Source organism: Acinonyx jubatus, chromosome B1, assembly GCF_027475565.1.
Source record: "Acinonyx jubatus isolate Ajub_Pintada_27869175 chromosome B1, VMU_Ajub_asm_v1.0, whole genome shotgun sequence".
Lineage (NCBI taxonomy): Eukaryota > Metazoa > Chordata > Mammalia > Carnivora > Felidae > Acinonyx > Acinonyx jubatus.
The window spans coordinates 78,580,593-78,601,228 of NC_069382.1; the positions used below are offsets into that span (position 1 = coordinate 78,580,593).

Genomic DNA, 20,636 nt, shown 5'->3' on the forward strand with positions numbered 1-20,636 from the left:
ATAGGTGATCAGAAAGGGCCTCATTGAGAAGTTGACATTTGAAGAAAGACTGGGAGGAGATGAGAGTTCAGCTATGCAGATATTTGATGGAAGTTCATTCCAATCAGAGGGAAAGGTCAAGGCCAAAACTCCAAGACACCAAGCCTAAGCCCTGGAGGCTTGGGGCCAGTGAGGCCAAGGAGAAGCAAAAGGGAAGCAGAGTAATGGGAACCAAAGTCAGAGGATTGGGGTGGGGTCGTGGAAGGCCTTATGGGCCATTATAAAGTGAGGCAGGTTTTCTTCTGAGTCAAAGGGGGGGAGTCACTGCAGTCAGGAGAAAGAAATAATAAATACTCAGTATTAACAATTATTAGCTATTATAATTAGTTCATAGGATGAAATACAGCAGCTGGTAATAGATAAAGCCGTAACCAGGCAAACATGAGGTTAACATGTAGAGTGTCAGACATTGGGCTGCACTGGGTACCTTGTAGGTGAGTGGAGAATTCTGGGAAGGGTGCCAGCAGGTAGTAAGCTGTAACTGAGGGTCTAGATCTGCAAAGTCATGCTCAAGGGTAATCAGCAGCAGGCATATCACAGTGCACAAGGACAAAATGAGCAGGAGACAAAGTCCAATAAGCCCAGTTCAAATCTCTTCTTCTTCTCCAACCCTAGGACTGTGTGTACCAGAGCAAGTTACTCAACCTCTCTACACTTAATTTACCTCATTTGTACAATGGGAATATTGATATTTATCTCAGAGGGCTCTGTGAAAATTAAATGTACCATGAATATAAAACACTCCACATATGTAGCTTTTGCTCCATAAGTGGTAGTGACTGCCATTGGCAGGGGACAAGCACCAAGCCACAGGGACTGAGACTTAGGAGTGGCACTCCTGACGAGAGCATACTGAGGCCACAAGGTAGGTCTTCAGCTTTGTAGTAAATAGGGACCCAGCCAGCACCAAGACAGAGATTTAGGTAAGAAGAACAAGATGGGGATGCTGCTCCAAGGTCTGGGACACATGTCAAGGCACATGGAAAAAGCCTGGTCACCTTAATAGAGGTCAAATCAGAATATGATCTGTGGCAGACTGATGTGATGGCAAGCTTCTGCCCTGATAGAATAGGGACAGAAATGGCCCTGGGGACTGGGGACTGGGGCAGGTCACAGTTGCCAGATGGGGGGACACCAGCGTGGAGAATGGCAGGGCCCAGGAAGCAGAGCAACTAGCAAGTTATTATGGAAATGATCTCCACCATTGCTTCTGGGCTCTATAATTCTCCATTTCGAAATATTGATAAATAATTTGAAAATGCCAAATATAATGGTAATTTTCTAGTTTATCGTATAAAACCTAAAGCTTACTATAAGAATGCTAGCAGCAATTTGTTTTGCCATTTTATTTTCAGCTCATATGTTATTTCAGAGCTGATCAAAGGCATTGGTTGCAAAATATAAAATAAATCATGCTTCTAAATAAACCACTAAAGAGTGTTAAATTGATTTAAGTGATTTTAGGAATATTAATATTTAAAACATCTCTGTCCCAAGCCTCTTTATGACTACCTATAGCAATAATAACTACCATTTCATTCTACCATTCTTCATCTTATAATATTACATAGTAAACTGTGTAAAACATTATTTTTTAGCACTGGAATAGAAATGTAGGATTTCGGCTATTTATGTTTAAATATCTTGAATTTTATTCAGTCAATAAAAGTATACTCGATTAATGCATTTATTATACTCTTTGCTTAGGTTGAGGTGAATAGAGTGCAGTGTTTGTTTTTTATTATTAAAGAAAACTTTGCCTTGCACTCACATGCCTTTGCAGTAAATTTGATTTTAAGCAGCATGTATTTCAGGATTAGTCCCAGTCTTGGGAAATTTTCTAGCTTCACAATCTTGCATCTTTGGCTTATCTGAAAATATTGTTAAAATTACATACATGATTTTCATAGATTTTTTTTAATACATAGGGAAAAGACGGTATCTGCAGTGCTAAATGGAATATCGATGGATGTCCCTCAGTGGGAGGGAGGGTCTGGGCAGCAAAGCATCCCATGCAGGCACTTTGGTGTTAGAGTCACCTAGGCTGCACAGTTTGACAGCCAGCTCTATGAGTGAAGACACACTGGTGATAAAAGCAACCAGACATCTGGATCACAGTGCACACATTCAAAGGCATTTCTGAACTGTTCGCACATTTGTACTCACCCGGGTCCCCAGCCTTGCCCAGGGCTCACTCATCATTTTCTTCTCTGCCTCTGCCTGTCTTCGTCTTTTTTTTTGTACTTCAGCAACCTCCCTTTTCCTCTCCAAGTCACCTCCATCTGCTTATGTGTCATTGTGGCCCTCCTGCCACACGGCTGGCTGAGGAATCCAGTAGCCCTCCCCGCCTCTGCCCAGCACCGCCGCATGCCTGTCACTGCTCAGCGCTCTGCGCCACACTGGCTTGTTTTGTCAATAACCATTTATTTGTTGCTGGAATAGTAGCAGCCATTACATCTGACCTCCCTGTTTCATCAATTATGGATAGATTATTGGATGTGAACATCTGCAAAAGCTTGCTGTTGAACTCACCTCCTGGCTGGGATTAGATAAAGTACTAAACTGTTGTTTATTGTCAGGCCAAAACTCTACTGGGAAGGCAGGGAATTCCAAGAGTGGCAGAGCCCCATCAGAAGTACCAAAAATCGTTTCATATTGCCACTGTTTCCCCGAAGATTCCAACCATTTATTATTTACACTTATTACTAGTTGTTATAACCTACTTGATAAAAGCTCTTGGCAGGCATCGCCTTTCCAGTCATGGCCGCATCTGTCAGAATGGAAATGACTCATAAATTGTTTTCTTGCCTCTTCCATCACGGCGAAAGGGAAATAGATGAAGCTTCCTCTGTGAGCAAGCATTCAGAGAAAAGACTTTCCTACCATGTTTTATTTTAAAGAAACGTGTTCACCCAGCTTGATCTGAAAGCATTACACCGTGGATCTAAATTAGGGTTTACTGAGTTTACCAGAATAATGGCCTGTGGTGGAAAGGATATCAAATTGCACGGAGAGAATATGCTCAAAATGTTTTTCAAGGCTTTCATGGATTTCTGAGAAAGGGGAAGCAGAATGAAATTTTATTGAATCTTGCCTTCAATGAGGAAGAAATCTAGTAAGAGAGATTATGAATACATGATGGCCCTACCTTTGGGGGAAAGACAAATCTCTGTGCGGGAATTGGTTCATGCAGAATTATAGAAATTTTCACAGTATTAGTATTTATTAAAACCTTCTGGATAATATAGAACACACTTTGATCCTTTCCTGTGGAGCCAGAAACCATTATGCTCCAAGTGGTCCAATGGAAGAAGGTTGGTACGTCACCCCTTCAGGGGAAGCTGAGGAACTTGGTTTGTCACTAAGCTAGTGACTTTTCACTGCTTACCTGTCTTAGCTTGTTACTTGGGAAGATAGTAACTATATATGTCTCTCATCAGTCTAGATTTTAAAAGGAAGAGAAAAAGAGTTTTATATTCCCTCCACAGATAGGAAGAATTATTACTCAAGATACCATGACTAATCTAACAATCTCAGCCTCGGATCTGGTTGTCCTCACTGAGCATAATGGGTTCGTAATGGAAACGTACTCATTTGGGAATATGATTAGATGAAACAAGCACACATTTAGTAGGGGGTTCTTACATCATTTTGAAATGTCATTTAAGCCCGCCTTTAAGAATTTGGCCTGTTTGCTGATACTTGAATTCTCTCCAGGTCTGGCTGTTAACTGAAAAAGTTCCCGTACTTTCCATTTACCATAGTTATAGTGTGCCATAGTTTTTTCCTTTATTGAATGATATTCAATGCAAAACATAGAAAATATAATGTAATATATAGTGTGTGATAAACTGTAATGTATATTATGTGTAATGTATATGTTATATAATAATTTATAATAGCTTATTTTTCTTTAAGGCAAATAGCTATGTGTAATGTTCTTATGAAGACAATATATAATTATAAATACATTACTAATATAATTATAGGGGTATTATATAATAATAGAAGCTCATTATATATGTTTCTGCAGGTACTTCACCACTAGTACTTTCCAAGGGCTCTTCCGTATTCATTCAGCAGTATTCAACATTAACATAAAGTAGGAGCTAGGGGTATAATGGAGAGCAAAACAGGTATGGTTCCTGTTCTCGTGGCACTTAGGACCTAATTGGAGAGAGACAAATATGTTCTTATAATTAAAAAAATTTTTTTTTAATCTTTATTTATTTTTGAGAGAGAGACAGCGTGTGAGCAGGGGAGGAGCAGAGAGAAAGGGAGACACAGAATCAGGAGCAGGCTCCAGGCTCTGAGCTGTCAGCACAGAGCCCGACGCAGGGCTCGAACTCACAAACCATGAGATCATGACCTGAGCTGAAGTTGGATGCTTAACCGACTGAGCCACCCAGGCGCCCCAAGGGAGACAAATATTAATAAGTAGATACATATGATGCTGTGGTAAGTGCTGGAATAGCACAAGAAAGTGGTGTGTGTGTCCAGGGAGTGGAAGAGCCAGGAGTGAAGTAAGAAAGAGCAATGCAGGCAGAGGGACGTGGAGGTGGACAGCACTGGGCTCATTCCTGATAGTGAAAGGTCTGTGTGGCTGGAGTGAGGTTCCCAGAGTCCCACACATTCCAGCAAGACATAAATGTTGACATCTCTGCACTGACAAAGGGAGTGACAATACGTGTGTGGTCAGATTAGATTTGACTGGCACTTCATTTGATTCAGTTTGCCACCACCATCTTTAGTCTCCATAAATAACAGACAACTGAAATTACTGGTAATGTTATCGTAGGTATAATGGAATCATTTGTCACAATCCCTTTTCATCCTCATATAAACATAACAAGTGGAGTTTGAGAATATCCTAGTTTAAAAAAAAAACATTTTTTTCATTCAAAATCTTTTCTGCAAATGAAAACTCTAATCACTTTATAGAATCTGTTTTTGTTGGTGGGTTGCCATGGAAAGAATCAACATGTACTGTCTCTCACTGGTAAACATGGACAGGGGAAGGCCTTGAAGTTATTCACTTACCACATTAGCTCAAGAGAGCCCTTTTATCTTGCGGTGTTTCTCAGTTTTATTTTGCAGGTACAAGAAAGAGAGTCATTCAGATTACCTCAAGTGAGGGAAGCAATTGTAAAGATTCCTGATAGGTACATGCATCCTATCCCATGAATACTTGGGATCAGCAGACAGTTGCAGTTCATAGACTGAAAGATTCTTGGGAACCAGAGGACTCCGGTCAAAAGGGGCTGAGTTTTCTTATTATCCCCTTAGCAGCAGCGGTCAGTTGGATTCACTCTATTGGCATAATCCAACCACTCTCTTGATGTTCATTTATCTTGGAGCGCCTCCTCGCTTCTGCCATTACCAGCTGCTCAGTGGGTCTGCATTTCCTAAGATGGAGCTAACTAATCACTATAGTCTTCCACCAAGTAGAACTTTTTATGTCCGGCCACCTCATAGATTTCTGGACTGCCTTTCTTCAAGGGCCCTCTGGCAAAATATGAAACAAAGCCTCTAGTGGATTTTCCTAGCAAGAAATTGAGGGCAGGGAAAATTTTTTTTGAAGGAGCTATAAATATAACTCACATTATGATTGGGTTGTACAGGACAAATATTTGTATGCTGATTTACACCATAGAAAATAATTGAGAATTGGAATTAAAATTCTTCATAAATATGTCTCTCATTAAAATAGTACTAAACTATAATGACTGATTTAGAAATGGCAGTTTTGGGGTGCCTGGGTGGCTTAGTTGATTAAGCGTCCAACTTTGGCTCAGATCATGACCTCTCAGTTCGTGAGTTCTAGCCCCGCCCAGGCTCTGTGCTGACAGCTCAGAGCCTGGAGCCTGCTTCGGATTCTGTGTCTCCCTGTCTCTCTCTGCCCCTCCCCCACTCACACTCTGTCTCTCTCTCTCTCTCTCTCTCTCTCAAAACATAAACATTAAAAAAATTTTTTTAAAGAAATGGCAGTTTTGAACAATATGTTCCAATTTATGATTCAGAAAATTTTTATTTTTTATTATTTTATTTTCTTTTAAAGTTTGTTTATTTTGAGAAAGAGAGAGAGAATATGTGCATGGGGGGTGGGGGGAGGTAGAGAGAGAGGGAGAGAGAGAATCCCATGCAGGTTCTGCACTGCCAGCACAGAGCCCAGTACAGGACTTGAACTCATGAACTGCAAGCAATGACCTGAGCCAGAACCAAGCATTTGAAAATGCAATGTGAACTCCTAGCATGTGAGAGATTAACTACGAATTCTAATTTAGTTTACATAAATTAAGGATAACCTTGAATTTTCATAAGTCTTTAAAATTTTAGGTGGTAAAATAATTGGCTATTTTTGAAGAGTGCTGATTATTGCATTTATGACAATGGCTATTTAATATGAACCCCAAAATTATAGATTCAGCTCTCCTTGCTGTAACATTTCAATTGAATGAAAGGACTCATCATTTTGTTTCTTTTAAAAAATTAAAAAAAAATAAAATAAAATAAATTTATCAGGGATTTTAAAGCCAAGGATAAATATTTGAAAACAATCAGAGCCTATCTTAAATTACTAAATATATCAATGTAGAGTTCTGAACTCCAATTAATATTTTTGGAAGAGAGAATTTTAGATTATTTGGTCCCACCCCATTATCTTCCAGACTTAGATACTGATGCTCAAGGTAACCAAGTGACCTGTCCAAAGTCACACACTGAGCTAATGGCAGAAGAGAAACTAGAACTCATACCTTTTAACATTCAGTCCTTTCTGCACTAGACCATGTAGCCTTCGTATTGCGTGTTGGGCAATGTAAACCATGTGTGACAGTTACTCTAAATCATGAGTAATGCATTTCAGGAAGAGAGAGTACATACTCTAATGGTCAGTATAAATAGTAAGGCTAGACTGTTCCTAACTTAATATAGTGTCAGCAGAATGCAAAATATTTAACTACTTTTATGTGTTATAGTTTACAGAGATGCCGACTCACTTGTCCTTGTCCTCAGTGTTCATTCAATATAACATATTTGTAGGAAAGGATTACTATATCTACTACATGTCAGATACTATGACTTTGCAAAAAAATGTATAAGAGCCTTTAAGTGATATGAGACCAGTTCTGTTTACCCCCATTTTTAACCTTCTTTTGCCATCTCTGATTGCTGGCTCCAGTAAAGTACTCTGAATGTTGTTATGGTCCAGTCTGGTCCTCAGCCTGTTACTGCAGTGCTTGTCAGAATTCATTAGCCACTGATTTCTTTGACTAATGTTGCAGTTGATTGTCTGAATCATGTTCAGACACTGTAAATGAGGCAGAAACATCCTTTCTGCTCACCAACTGTGAAATGGCTAAAGGAGGTTAGATTGCCAGAAATCAGAATAAATGTATTTCCGATAAGATTTGACGTTGATTTCAAGCTCAAGATGGCAAACTTGATTTTTTATTTCTATATTTCTTATTGCACAAGAGTAAACCTGCGTCATTGCCTTTTTCTCCTCAAAGTAGGGCACTCTGTTGAGCACAGAGCCAAACTTTTGTTACGAAATGGCACAATTTTGGGTTTGTGTAGGAGATGTATAAGAAAATATTAGCTGTACTATCTTTTTATAGTGGGCAAGGAGAAGAGGTAAAAAATCCACCCTAGGTAATAGACCATAACTTCTCTACAAACAAACCTGATGGATGCCTCTTTGCTGTTTCACAGAACTTTTTGGTCCAGGTGGGTTTATTTAAACTCTTCTAGAACTCAGACAAAACTAAAAAGGAAACGTTCAAATGTGGCTAAACTGTTGGGGTTACATTCTCATTCATTTCAGAGTCTCCTGGATGACTCTATATGTTTGGAGGCTTTTAAGAGGGCAAACAGCTGTCTTTCAGCAACATCACATGGAAGAGGGATGGGCTTATTTTGTGTTGTCTCACAAAACACAACCATCATGAGCAGGTAGAAGTTACAGATTTTGCTGAATTTAACCAATAGTTGTCTCACTTACCTCTTCAATGACAGAGTGGCCAGCTTCACAAGGAGATGGTTTCCAATCATGAGAATGGTTGAGGTGAAGGCTAAATCAGGATTCCTTAACATCATCACTGTTCACATTTTGGCTGCATAATTCTTCGTTGGGGCGGGGGTGGGGGGCGGCTTCCATGTGCACTTGCAGGGTATCTAGCAGTATCCTTGGCTTCTTCTCACTAGATGACAGTAGCAACCTTCCCAATTACGACTACATCACATATCTCCACACACTGCCAAATATCCCCTAGGGGGTAAAATCACCCCCATTTGAAAACCACTTTAGGTAAGTAAGATAAGTATTTGGGGAAATTAAACAGTTGCTTTATTCAAATCTTTAGTAGGTATTATTATTAATACCTCATCTTATTGGAACTTTATAACATCCCTTCAAGGTAGACTTTATTCATTTCCATTTTATACCTGAGGAAATAGGCTCAGAGAGACTAAGTGACTTGACACATGTCAATCAGCTCAGTAGTAGACCTGTGTGACTTGAGAGCCTATGCTATTTGAAGATAATGTGAACACCCAGAGGGAGATTTGATTAATTATCCCATAAGGCTCCTCCAAAGCCTAGTCTATGCCCTCCGAGGAGGAGTCCCTACTGATTTCAAATATTGAATTAACTAAGGAAGAGAGCAGTAGGGGCGGTTGGTAAGTGAAAAAAGAAATGTATATAGAAAAAAAATACCAAAAATGTGAAGTAAAAGGATTATAGCTCCTTGAAACTTTTGCAAAATTACAAAATTTCCGTCTCAAATGGACTAGATGTTAGAACTTACTTTATGTGGTGGTTTCCATGAGTTGTTTTCCTACAGTAACAATGGGTCACCAACCAGAGCATGGGGGCCCATTTTAACTTCATGTCACTGATCTATATTAGTTTGAGTGGTGCATGCTCAGTGCTGTGCCAGAGGGAGAAAAGAAGAATATTTCCTCTCCTTTCCCTAGACACAGGAACAACTATGCATTAATTTTTTTGAAAACTTGCATAATAGGAAGCAAGGCAGGACCTGCAGCATCTTGGATGTGACGTATTTTAACCAAACACATTGAGCAGCCTAGAAAACAGAAAGACAAAAACTATGAATAAAAAAAGTCTTGCAAAAGACTACATTTATGTGCATGTAGAATAAAGAATGAAAGTGAATAACGCACCTTACCTTCAAAGCAACAATCAGATTTCTCCTTTGTAATCAAAAAGACAAATTGCAACTTGAAAGTTTATCACTTCATACCATCAATTAAAACTATGATTATTTAGTCCATGTTATCAGACAAAACATTCTATGCATGAGCCTTAAAGCAGACTTTTTATTGGACATTGTTACTTCTGTGTACTCTGGTAAAGCTTTTTCCTCATTGTATCACTCATTCTCCTCCCCAAACCTTTGTTCAAGCTGCCCTCCTCCCCACTGACCCAATCCCATCATTCCCTTAAAATGCAGATTGAATTTCTCTTCCTAAAGGAAGCCTTTCCCAGTTCTTCATTGCTCCTACACTATCTGAAATTCATTCATTTATTTATTTTATTACAGATTTTTGCCCCATCTCCTAGATACAGTATAGACTGCACGGGGGCAGGGATTTTGTATTATTTGTTGCTCTATGCCTAGCACCTAAAACAAGACTTGACCCATGGAAGACACTCGGTATTTGTTTAATGAATTAATGTCTTTGAACTAGATTTTTAGCCCTTTATACAGACTTACAGCACTATATAATATCAATGTCTATAAGTCTTATTGCCTTAGTAAGGTCTTTAAGAGCAAGGATATATCTATATTACACATGTAGATATGTAATATACCCTATGTACATAAAAAATATATATATCGTTTTATCTTGCAGTCACATCTAATGATCTGATGGAATGTACTAGAAGATTACTTCACATAATATATTGGTTCTGAAGGTTGAGCATTATGAGGAAAGCGATAATGAGAGGGAGTTACCTTTTCAGGTATCAATGACTTAGGAACACCTGATTTTCACATCTGCTGCTGCACATTTCCCTCTACCTTTTTTTCATCTCTTCCATACTACTTTGATAAAGAAATTGTGGGCAAGTGTGTGAGGCTTCTAGAAAACCTGAGGTATAGAAGTAGACCCCAAAAAAGAGGTTATAAAAATCAGTACCTGCTTAAGGGATCATATCATAAGGCTGAATTTCAATAGAAGGCTGGCCTTTCTTTTTCGTTTTATAACCTTTGTCCCCAATTATCCTGCCACACACTATCTGAATTGTTTCATTTCACTTCGTTAGACCGCATAAAACTCCACTCAGAAGAAGTGACTTGGGGCTAGCACGCATCCTCTTTTTATTTTTTTTTTTGATATATATTTTTTAATGTTTTTTTATTTATTTTTGAGACAGAGAGAGACAGAGCATGAACAGGGGAGGGGCAGAGAGAGAGGGAGACACAGAATCCGAAGCAGGCTCCAGGCTCTGAGCTGTCAGCACAGAGCCCGACTCGGGGCTTGAACTCACAAACTGTGAGATCATGACCTGAGCCGAAGTCGGTCGCTTAACTGACTGAGCCACCCAGGTGCCCCAAGCATCCTCTTTTTAAAACTACACCTTTGGGGCACCTGGGTAGCTCAGTTGGTTCAGCATCCAACTTCAGCTCAGGTCATGATCTTATGGTGTGAGTTTGAGCCCCCTGTTAGGCTCTGTGCTGACAGCTCACAGCATGACGCCTGCTTCAGATTCTGTCTCCCTCTCTCTCTGCCCCTCCCCAGCTTTCTCTCTCCCCTCCCCCACTCACACTCTGTCTCTCTCTCTCTAACCTTACCCCCCCACCCCGCTCTTTAAAATAAATAAACATTAAAAAATTTTTTGAAAAAAAAACTACAACTTCTTCTGGCAGTCATTCACGCCTAAGTATGAACCAGTTTAATCAACTACTGTCCTTCTATCACTTAGCTGAGGAAATTTCCCTGGTGAAATACACACAAGGTTAAGGGAGGTGTGCCAAAAGGGAACAGATCAGCTGCCAAGTTATTTCAGAATTTTTCCTAAGGCAGATCTTTCTTTTATCCAACCAAAAAAGAAAAAATAATTTTTTCTCCACTTCTCTTTTCTCTTCCAAGCAGCAAACATACTAAAAATGAAAGGGTAACGTGAGGGATCATCGTAGCAACAGAACTTTTCTGTATCTTAGCTATAGTAGTGTTTATTACATGGATAGATGCATGTGATAAAATAGCCTAAAATTAACACCCACATGCAAATACACACACACACACACACACACACACACACACACACAGGAGTGCAAGTAAAACTTGTGAAATCTGAAAAAAGTGGATGAATTTTATCAACATCAATTTCCTGGTGTGAGACCGTACTGTAGTTACGTGAGATATTGCCATTGGGGAAAGACGGTGAAGGATATATGAGAGTGCTCTGTATTATTTCTTATAATTGCATGTGAATCTACAATCATTTAAAAATATATAAAGGTTTAAAACAAATTAACTGGAACAGTGTTTTCTTATAACAGCTGGCTGGGCCAAAGAGCAGGGAGATGATTCCATCTAATTTGGGAGAGTTAGGCCTGGAGTGTGGTTTAAAGCAGGCTTTGGCTGTGAAAACAAATATAAGGGCCATTATTGCTGGAAGTTCTTTCTGTTTTAATGTTGTCTAAGATAAGGGGACTGTAAAAGAGGAATTGCAGAGAGATGTGGAATGAGAAAACAGAAGAAGACAAGAAGTGGGGGTCAATATAAAATAGATCATTTTCTTTTGTTCCAAGCACCCTCATAACTGGAAATCCTAAACATTTAAAGGTTATATAGAACAATTGGGCGTTTGATATTAATAGACCTAATAATGACTTCTTATGTATCTGCCCTGAAAAGTACCAAAGCTCAGACACAAAATATATTCTTATAATCTGGGAGGACAAGGCTACTTTTCTATGCTTTTTTCTCAATCTCTTTCTCTCTCTCTCTCTCTCTCTCTCTCTCTCTCTCTCTCTGCCTCTCTCTCACTGTCTCCCATTCACTTTGTTGACAGGTGACAATCTTGACTTAAGTCCAGTGTTCCCTCGAAGGATATTGCAGCAAGAGAAATTAATGACCCTTAAAATTTTATCTTACAGTAACAATTCTTCAAAGAATTTGTAGCATATTGCCAGCATGATTCTTTTGCACATTCTCATTTTTTATGCTAAGTATTCTACTAGTTTTGTTTTTAGGTGACCAATACAAATTATCTCATTTTAGGAACTTGGGATTTTATTTGAAAATGCCTTTTCAAGTAAATCAATTTTATTCTAGTGGGAAGATGAGGCCCATTGCCTTTAAAACTTGAAGTGAAATAGTTTTCAAAGCTTCATCTCCATTATTCACTGAAATTATTGGAACCATTTAGGTACCTATGTAGTGCTCGATTTTTGTGTGGTATATGAACTGATTTTTCTAACTTTGACAACCTTGTAATCCTACACAGTTTGGTGTTCATTGAAATTTATCTAGTAGTGTGCTTAATCATGTTTCCTTTGTCTTTTGACAAAGGTTGATTAAGTTCATTGTGAATAAAGTTTAAAGATACATAATGAATTTTCAGTTCATCAAAAGAGTTTGCATCTGAGAGTCTTTATTCTCTCCTCTTCGATTTGTGATGATAGAACTTAATCTGGATTCATTTCCAGCATATTGTGTGCCAAAGGGATATTCAACCAAGTACAGTTGATCTCTCAGATTTGCACACTGTATTTTCTCACTTGAAGTATTGAAGTATTATTCTTTGTAAAAAAAAAAAAAAGACTCCACTATTTGCCTAGGGATTTGAATTGATTAATGTTTATTCACTTGTAAATTATACCTTGCCTACGTTAATTAAAAAGCAAGTAACGTAGCTTACCAGAAGATCAATGTAAAACGTCTTTATTTTCAGCACAATATTTAATCTCATGTTATTTTTCCACTTTTATGAGTTTTTCCTCTTTATTTTAACAATGTCCTTACCTATACCCCTTAGATTTAACTATATGATTCCCCAATGTGCTGAGTTTTGCCTTGTGTTCTTGCCATCCATCCACCTGTCTGCATTTACTGTCTCCCCCTAGAGTTCACATTCCTGAGGAGCAGAGGTCCTGCCTGATTTAGATGGGCTCCTCTATGGCACATTCTAGGTCTTCCGTTTGGACTTCATGTCATTCATTGTTTCCCTACTGGGCCAATAGTGAACTATGTGCTTCCTACTGCCTATGTGTTTCCTGTTTTTAGGTAAAGTGTTTGAGCTGATGTATGAACTCTCTCAAGCCACAAATTAAAGTGTCACCAGCACTGAAATATTTACCTATCATTTCTTGAACACCTACCCTCCTATCCAGAGGGTAGAGTCACATCCTCAAGGTAATGGGCGCCTGTGGGACTTACTGTGCTGCTCCAGGTGACCAGGGGCATGGGAGAGTGTGCAGTAGAAGCATGGTGTAAGCCCTGGGGAACCCTGCCTTCAGTCATTGCTAATTTACACAGCGTATCAACCCAAACTTCTGTGCCATAAGACTGTAAACGCCTTCAAGGCTGCAAGCATGTTCCCTTCTAACTAAGATTTCTTGGGGTCTAACATAGCACCTGGTACACAGTAACGATATTTGGTGAATAAACAAGTTGTTTTTGGCAAGAAATCTAATAATATTCAATTGTAAAGTTCTAAAATGTCATATATAAAAATATATCAACCAAAAAAAGACACTAGAAGGTCTCTTCCTAAATATTTTGGTATTTGGATTCAATAAGGTCTCTTATAAATTTACAAAATTCATGAGTTCTGCCCCTTAACTCAGAAAGGTCTATGTCAAATCGTATCAGATTTAATGTAGGTATTGTCAGGTATGCAAGACAAAGTGGAAATAATATCCTTGGGTTTATACAAAGCATATTAAGAAGCTTAAAAATAAGAATCAAAAATTTTAACTTTGTAGGTTTAAAACACTGGGTCAATATGTATCAGTAAGTTTTAATGTCAGTGTTACGTCAAGCCGTCACTTGCAAACCACACACACACACACACACACTCACACACTCACACACAAACAAATGTTATACGGTATCATAATGGCCTCGTTGAAATTATTTCCCAAATGTTAACTTTAAGAAAGTAAAGTTAAATGTCAACACTGCCTCTAATACTTAAATCTTCAAAGCTGCCTAATTCGGGCAGTAGCATAAAGCACGTATTTATGTCCTCCCTCACCCTGCCTCTCTCTCCAAATGCTGTCAAATGACTTTCACTAATTCTGTCTTAGAAAATGTGCAAAAAGGATTTCCATAGAGGTCTTTGGAGATTTCCTGTGTCCTCATGTGTGTAATAGGTTAGGTCAAGTAACAATGAAGGAAGAAGAAAGAATAGGAATTTTGTTTTACATATTTTCCTCCTTCTGGTCATTGAGAGAAAAAGAATAAAAAGGAAAATTATACCATAAAGTTGATGTCAGTGTTAAATTAAATTAAGATCATATGTTTGGCTATGGCAGCCATAATCTTTTGATTATTGAAGAGATTGTTGGTAATGAAGTACATTTTTAAGAAATATTTTTAGTGTATACTGACTACATGTACAAACTGTGAGATATGCATCTAATAAAATGATAGATTTAGAAATTGCTTAGCACCTAAATTCACTTTACAAAACCGCTATTTATAGAAAGAACGTGATAGTTAAGCTACCACAGTAGAATATTGTAATCTGCCTTACATTACCTTAGATAATAGTACCATATTTTAAAATAATGTTGTAAACCATTCAATTATTTATTCACACCTAAGTTATATAAATTGGAAAATTTTGGATGTGCAGGAAAAGAATTATTTTTATAAAAGTAAGACCTCACTGTCATGGCTTAAAGAGTTTGCTGTGAAACAAGTTATACTATGGATAAAAATAAACCAAACCAACATGAATTTTTAATACACAAAAAAATATTTTATGGAGACATTAAAAACAGCTATTAATTTTAATCTTTTCTGTTATGAAATGAAAACATCAGTGAATCTGGCCATGCTGTATGTTTAATACGTATTTCTTTTCCTGATAGGTCCTTAACACTTACAGTAAAATCTCCATAGACCTGGAAGATGATCTCAGCCTGGGGAGAGCCTATGAAGCAATAGCCAAGGTCCTGCAGAGGTAAGTTAGCACATCCTTGTCTTGCTGTCACTGTGAATTCACTCAGCTGTGAAAGACTTAAATTGTTTGAGGTCTGTCGCTTTCCATTACTGCCTGCTTAAATTTTAAGCAGTGCCCTTCTTAAGTGACCCTTTCATCGTAAGTTATTTTAAACCAATGTGGTATCTTAAAATATGCACCTAAACTCTCCTTTGTCTATTCCTCCTTTGTACTATTTTATTTTTGATTTTCTGTGAGTTTAGTGACGACCTTGAATGAAAGGGAAAAATCAGGTCACATCTCACAGGTTAAAAAAGCAGAGAACGCAGAAATATATAGTACGCTTCAGTAACTTGGCTCAACCTAACCTTTCGAGATCTCTTCTTTGAGGAAAGTTTTCATTTATGTTTCAATCTTGCTTCTTCCATTAAGATATCTGTCTTTGAGCATCCATATCCGGGTAAACACCAGAATGCAAAAACGATATTCCCAATATCTCATTTAAAACAGAAAATTTAATAAAAGTATACCTGAACAACTTCTGATACAAATTTTTCCATGGAAAGCACTGATTTGCCCTTCACTCATTTTATTGTTATTGTTGTGTACTCCATTTAATTATTGCACTATGTTCTAACATTATGATTTAATTCAAGATAGAATAAGAATAAGAACAGTTATTAAAATTAAGACCGTGGTTTTGGGTATGTGATCTTATACCCAATGTCTAGCTTTTTAATAATGGTAGTAGTAGCAGTAAGACAAAGAAGAAAAAGAAGAGATATAGATTGTGTCAAGTTCTAATTTCTATATTTCAGCTGCAAACACATACAAGGTAGTGTTTTAAAAGATAAAATTGTTATTTAAGAGGCATTTCAGGGGTGCCTGGGTGGCTCAGTTGGTTGAGTGTCCAATTCTTGATTTTGGCTTAGGTAATGATCTCACAGTTCGCAGGATCAAGCACCGTGCTGGGCTCTGCACTGACATCCTGCTTGGGATTCTCTCCCTCCCTCTCTCTCTGCCCCTCCCCTGCTTACACAGGCATTCTCTCCCTCCTCTCTCCTCTCTCTCTCTCTTTCTTAAAATAAACATTTTTTTTAAAAGGCATTTAAAAGATTAAATGCCTGGGGCGCCTGGGTGGCTTAGTCGGTTGAGTGTCCAACTTCGGCTCAGGTCATGATCTCACGGTTTGTGAGTTTGAGCCCCACATCAGGCTCTGCACTGATAGCTCAGAGCCTGGAGCCTGCTTCAGATTCTGTGTCTCCCTGTCTCTCTGCCCCTCCCCCACTTATGCTCTGTCTCTCTCTGTCTCTCAAAAATGAATAAATGTAAAAAAAAAATTTTTTAAGATTAAATGCCTAATGAACTAAAAGTACATCTTCATTATATAATTACCATTGCCAATATAGTAATCATTAATTATTAAATAAATTAATTGAATATTAAAATACCACTGCCAATGAAATGAAACGTATACTACAAAATACCAAATAAAAGGCAATACAGTCATTACTGCATAAATGGTTAAGGATACAGACATATTTATAAGGAAAATAAGGATATTTACTCTAGGAAAGCAGGGCCAGCCATGAGTAAAGCAAGCAACCCATGAGTGTTGTGGTTCTTCCAAGTAGAGATCAGTAACTAGTCCATGGAAAACCAACCCAACTATCCCTTAAATTTTTACTTTCCACATAACACCTGGAAAAAAGTAGGGGTTTGAACACAAAGAAGACATTTATAAGTTTTCAGTTTAATGTCTCTTTGTAACACACCAACTCTGTGCCATTTGGTGCAGTTCATTTTGATTATTAAAATTACAATAAAAATTATGCTTGGTTTGCGAACGTTATTCATTCTGGAGACATGCTTGTAATCCAAACCACTTGTATATCAAAGTGAATTTCAAGAACCAATGCCTCAGTTGTAATCATGTGATATCCAGCATCAGGTACTACTCATATTGCAAGACATAACTCATTTATCAAGTTAAAATTTATTAGAAATGTTTGCTCGTCCTGCGGAACACTCACAGAGCAAGTTACTCTCAATCCAAGGTTTTTCTCTACTTCACTCTGCTGTTAATACTGCCCAGAATCAGTAGAAAATGGCTGAAGTTTTTGTCTTGCTTTGTAGTAGCAGACCTGGTCTAAGCCTGTACAGTTAAATAAATGCATCCCTTAACATGTTTATAAAATAATTCTTATAAAATGACATGTGTTCCAACATAACTAAAAAGATAAAACTCCAGGGGAAAACATTTCCTTTTATAAACAGATATTGAGTACTTCCTATGTCATAAATGTTGTCCTTTGGTTACTGATAGTCTTTATTTTTTAAACTTCTGGATACATGAGGTTACCTTAAAATAATTCTCACCTGTAAAAAACAGACACCTTGCTTGGAATATTTTAGTCTCTGGTCAACGATTTGAATTCCTGGTCCATATAGTAAAAGCTAAGGGGAGAGTTGAACAATTATCTGGTAAATAATGGCAACAACAACAACAGACAGACAATTTAATGTTTTAATTTGGCTGCTTAAGTGTTATTTGGGGTTTAGATGCGGAACAGGATACAGCTATTTTGATAGCCCATAAAGTAGGGTGTGTTTTTGGTAGGAATGGGGACAATTCTATTCCAACAGTCTAACAGTCTAAGAACCTGCCTTGGGGCAAGCATACAATAGGCAGGAAGATTGATCCCCACCTCACTTTCATACCAAATGAAACAAATTCCACTTAAAAAAATTCCCATCCACTACTAAGTAACAATGAAGCCATCAATGATTTCTATGGTAGACATGAGTTCTTAGTTTTATCATGTTATGCAATACACAAAAGAGTACAAGAGATGCTTCTTCTGGGGCCGTATGGAAGAAGTACTGCAGGGACACCGTAAGTTTTCCAATCCACATCTGCCATTTTGCCATATTGCTGGTAGTTGTGGAGTGGCGCTCAGGGGAGTAGAAGCCTCAGCATATTCTTTTACCATTTATGTAAAATAACTCAAGAAAGAGATAGATGTTTCAAAAACAAAAGTCCTCTTCAGGTGGACAGCATATCCTAGATATCTAAGAAGCCTTATTACATCAAGTCCACTGATTACTAAAAATGCATTGATACAGATATTGTGGTCATTTAAAAAAAATTCTCTTTAAGGGCTCAGTGTTCTTTGGTACACACACACACACACACACACACACACACACACACACACACCTATCTCTTTCATAGTCACAAACTGCCCTCAGATTAGCAGCAACATGCAAGAAATGAAGAACAACCAAAATAGAGGAAATTATGGTAGTGGTGGCAGAAAAATAAATCAAGCTGCATATGAGCTTCGCATCTTCTCTAAATCTTTTTCCGAACCTGTACAATTGCACAAGTTTCACTAATGGTAGCCCTATCTCTATAAATATATTTTATCTCTTAAGGAAATGGAAGAGGATAGCCATGACTAGCATAAGTGTATGTCTAACGCTATCAGCTGAGCGTGCATGAAAGGTGAATAATCTTTAATGCTAGAGGCTTCTAAAATGCTTATAAGAATTTATTCTGAGCCTTCGATTGAAAAACACACCATGTTCCCTCAAGACTAAGGACTTGGTAATACAGAATTGTCCATTTGGTAATGCCGGACCCAGCCATGCCATTAGAGTTATTGAGGAAGGTTTTAATAGTGAACAGGATGTGTTATTTTTGCTCTTGTTCTGAATAATATTAATTGCACAGGGGGTTAAGGGGCATAACAGAAAATAAGCATTACAATGCCTTCCCCCCCCCCAACACTTGGAATACTAGAAGAAAAGGGGGGGTTGATATTCTAAAATGATAACAATTGTGTATGACACAGCTATAAAAGCCAGAATTATGGTCCATAAAACAAAGAGAGAATGAGTTGAGAAATTACCAAGTAAATATTATTATTACACAGACAATTTGAGTAAATACAGAGAGCAAAATTCCTCAATTTTCTTTACGGCATTTTTTTGCCTCATTTACTGAAATAACTCATTTTACTGAAATGCCACACTCTCCAAATAATCAAGGTGACTTTTGAAAAGAATCTAGGGGGAAGCAAATCACAAAAATGAGAATTATTCAAGACATATTGGTCACAACTAGCCTACCTCTGGGTTTATTCCATACTCGTTGTGAATTTTCTTGCAAACTCGGGTTAAATTATTTCCTAGGAAACTTTCCACAGTGGAGATCTTTCAATCAATCAGTACAAAGTTTCAAGTGTGAAAATTACCTTTCTGTTATAGCTGGAAATTAATTTCTTTTTGCTTGAGAGAAATGACATGCCCTAGTAATTTTCATATATTCTTTAAAATGGAACATCCAGGCTTTGATGCGAAATTTCCTAAAAATGACCCCCCAAAAATACATCAAAACATTTCTATTAATTCATGAAATTAAGAATAGCTTTTTACATTTTCTCCTGTCACTGATTCCATTTGCCTTATTACTTTCATCTGTGGCCCACAAACTTGGTGGCACAATCAACAAACCCCTTAGTGGCTGTTTCATCTCTGCTCTATTTGATTTCTTCTCTCTGAGTAAATGATTAAGTTTTCATGCATTGGTTCAACCAAAATCTATGTTCACTCAACCACATCCTTTATTGATTACTTCTACTGCAAACAGTAGGCCAAGTGTGATATACATAATTGGACAGTTGTCAGGGGATGTGGGTGTTAACAGTCCTGTTTTCCCAGTTGGAAACTGGAATCACCTTGATACACAAATATTCTGCACTGTTTCATTCTCATCCTTTGGACCGAGGAGTCCTGTTCCTCAGAATATATGTTTTTAACTCTCTAAGGTCTGGTTGAATGAATTTAATGATTATACCATATAATATGCTGTTCAAGTTGCACCTGTGCACTGCCTATAGAAAACTGGAATTAATATTTGTCTAACATTTTAACCTTGTCCTTTAACTTATACAAATTATCTGTAGCTTTTCTATAAGAAAATATTTTATTCTTTCCCTTCCAAAGAAAGACTGGTTTCTAAACCTATTGCTACCTTTGAAACTTGGAAATCCTGTAAGCAATACATAATGTTTATATTTCAGATGCTAGAGTAACAATTTTGCTGGCTGTAGCACTGTGCATTCATTGAGTGGAGCATATAATTTATAACAGAAAGAATTTTTCTCTAGCATTATTTGTTGAGAGCAAGTTCCAGATAATTTTAGATGTGTGGGAAATCTGTCACTCCTTTGGGAGAGAAACAACTGGACTCACCCACCCAGCAATAGTTCTGTTTATACTACTTTGTATTTCTTGCTCGCCGAACTTGGTTTTTTGTTTGTGTATGTTGATTTAACAATCCTCAGCAGGCCAAACCTAATCCAAAATGTACTTCCATCAAAAATACATCAGCTTTTAGGAACATGAACATAAATAACCTCCAGTGAGTCCATTTTAAGTAAATAAA

The 20,636-nt window shown here is 37.7% G+C and overlaps 1 protein-coding gene across 6 annotated transcripts in view; it reads left to right on the forward strand.

Moving 5' to 3' along the window:
- Nucleotides 1-20,636, forward strand: part of TTC29 (tetratricopeptide repeat domain 29) — a 658,543-nt gene that overhangs the window by 532,126 nt on the left and 105,781 nt on the right. For all 6 annotated transcript variants that reach the window (XM_053216892.1, XM_053216893.1, XM_053216894.1 and 3 more), the window contains one exon: nucleotides 15,114-15,205. In XM_053216892.1, the coding sequence (XP_053072867.1) occupies nucleotides 15,114-15,205 (92 nt within the window). The remainder of the gene's footprint in view (nucleotides 1-15,113; nucleotides 15,206-20,636) is intronic.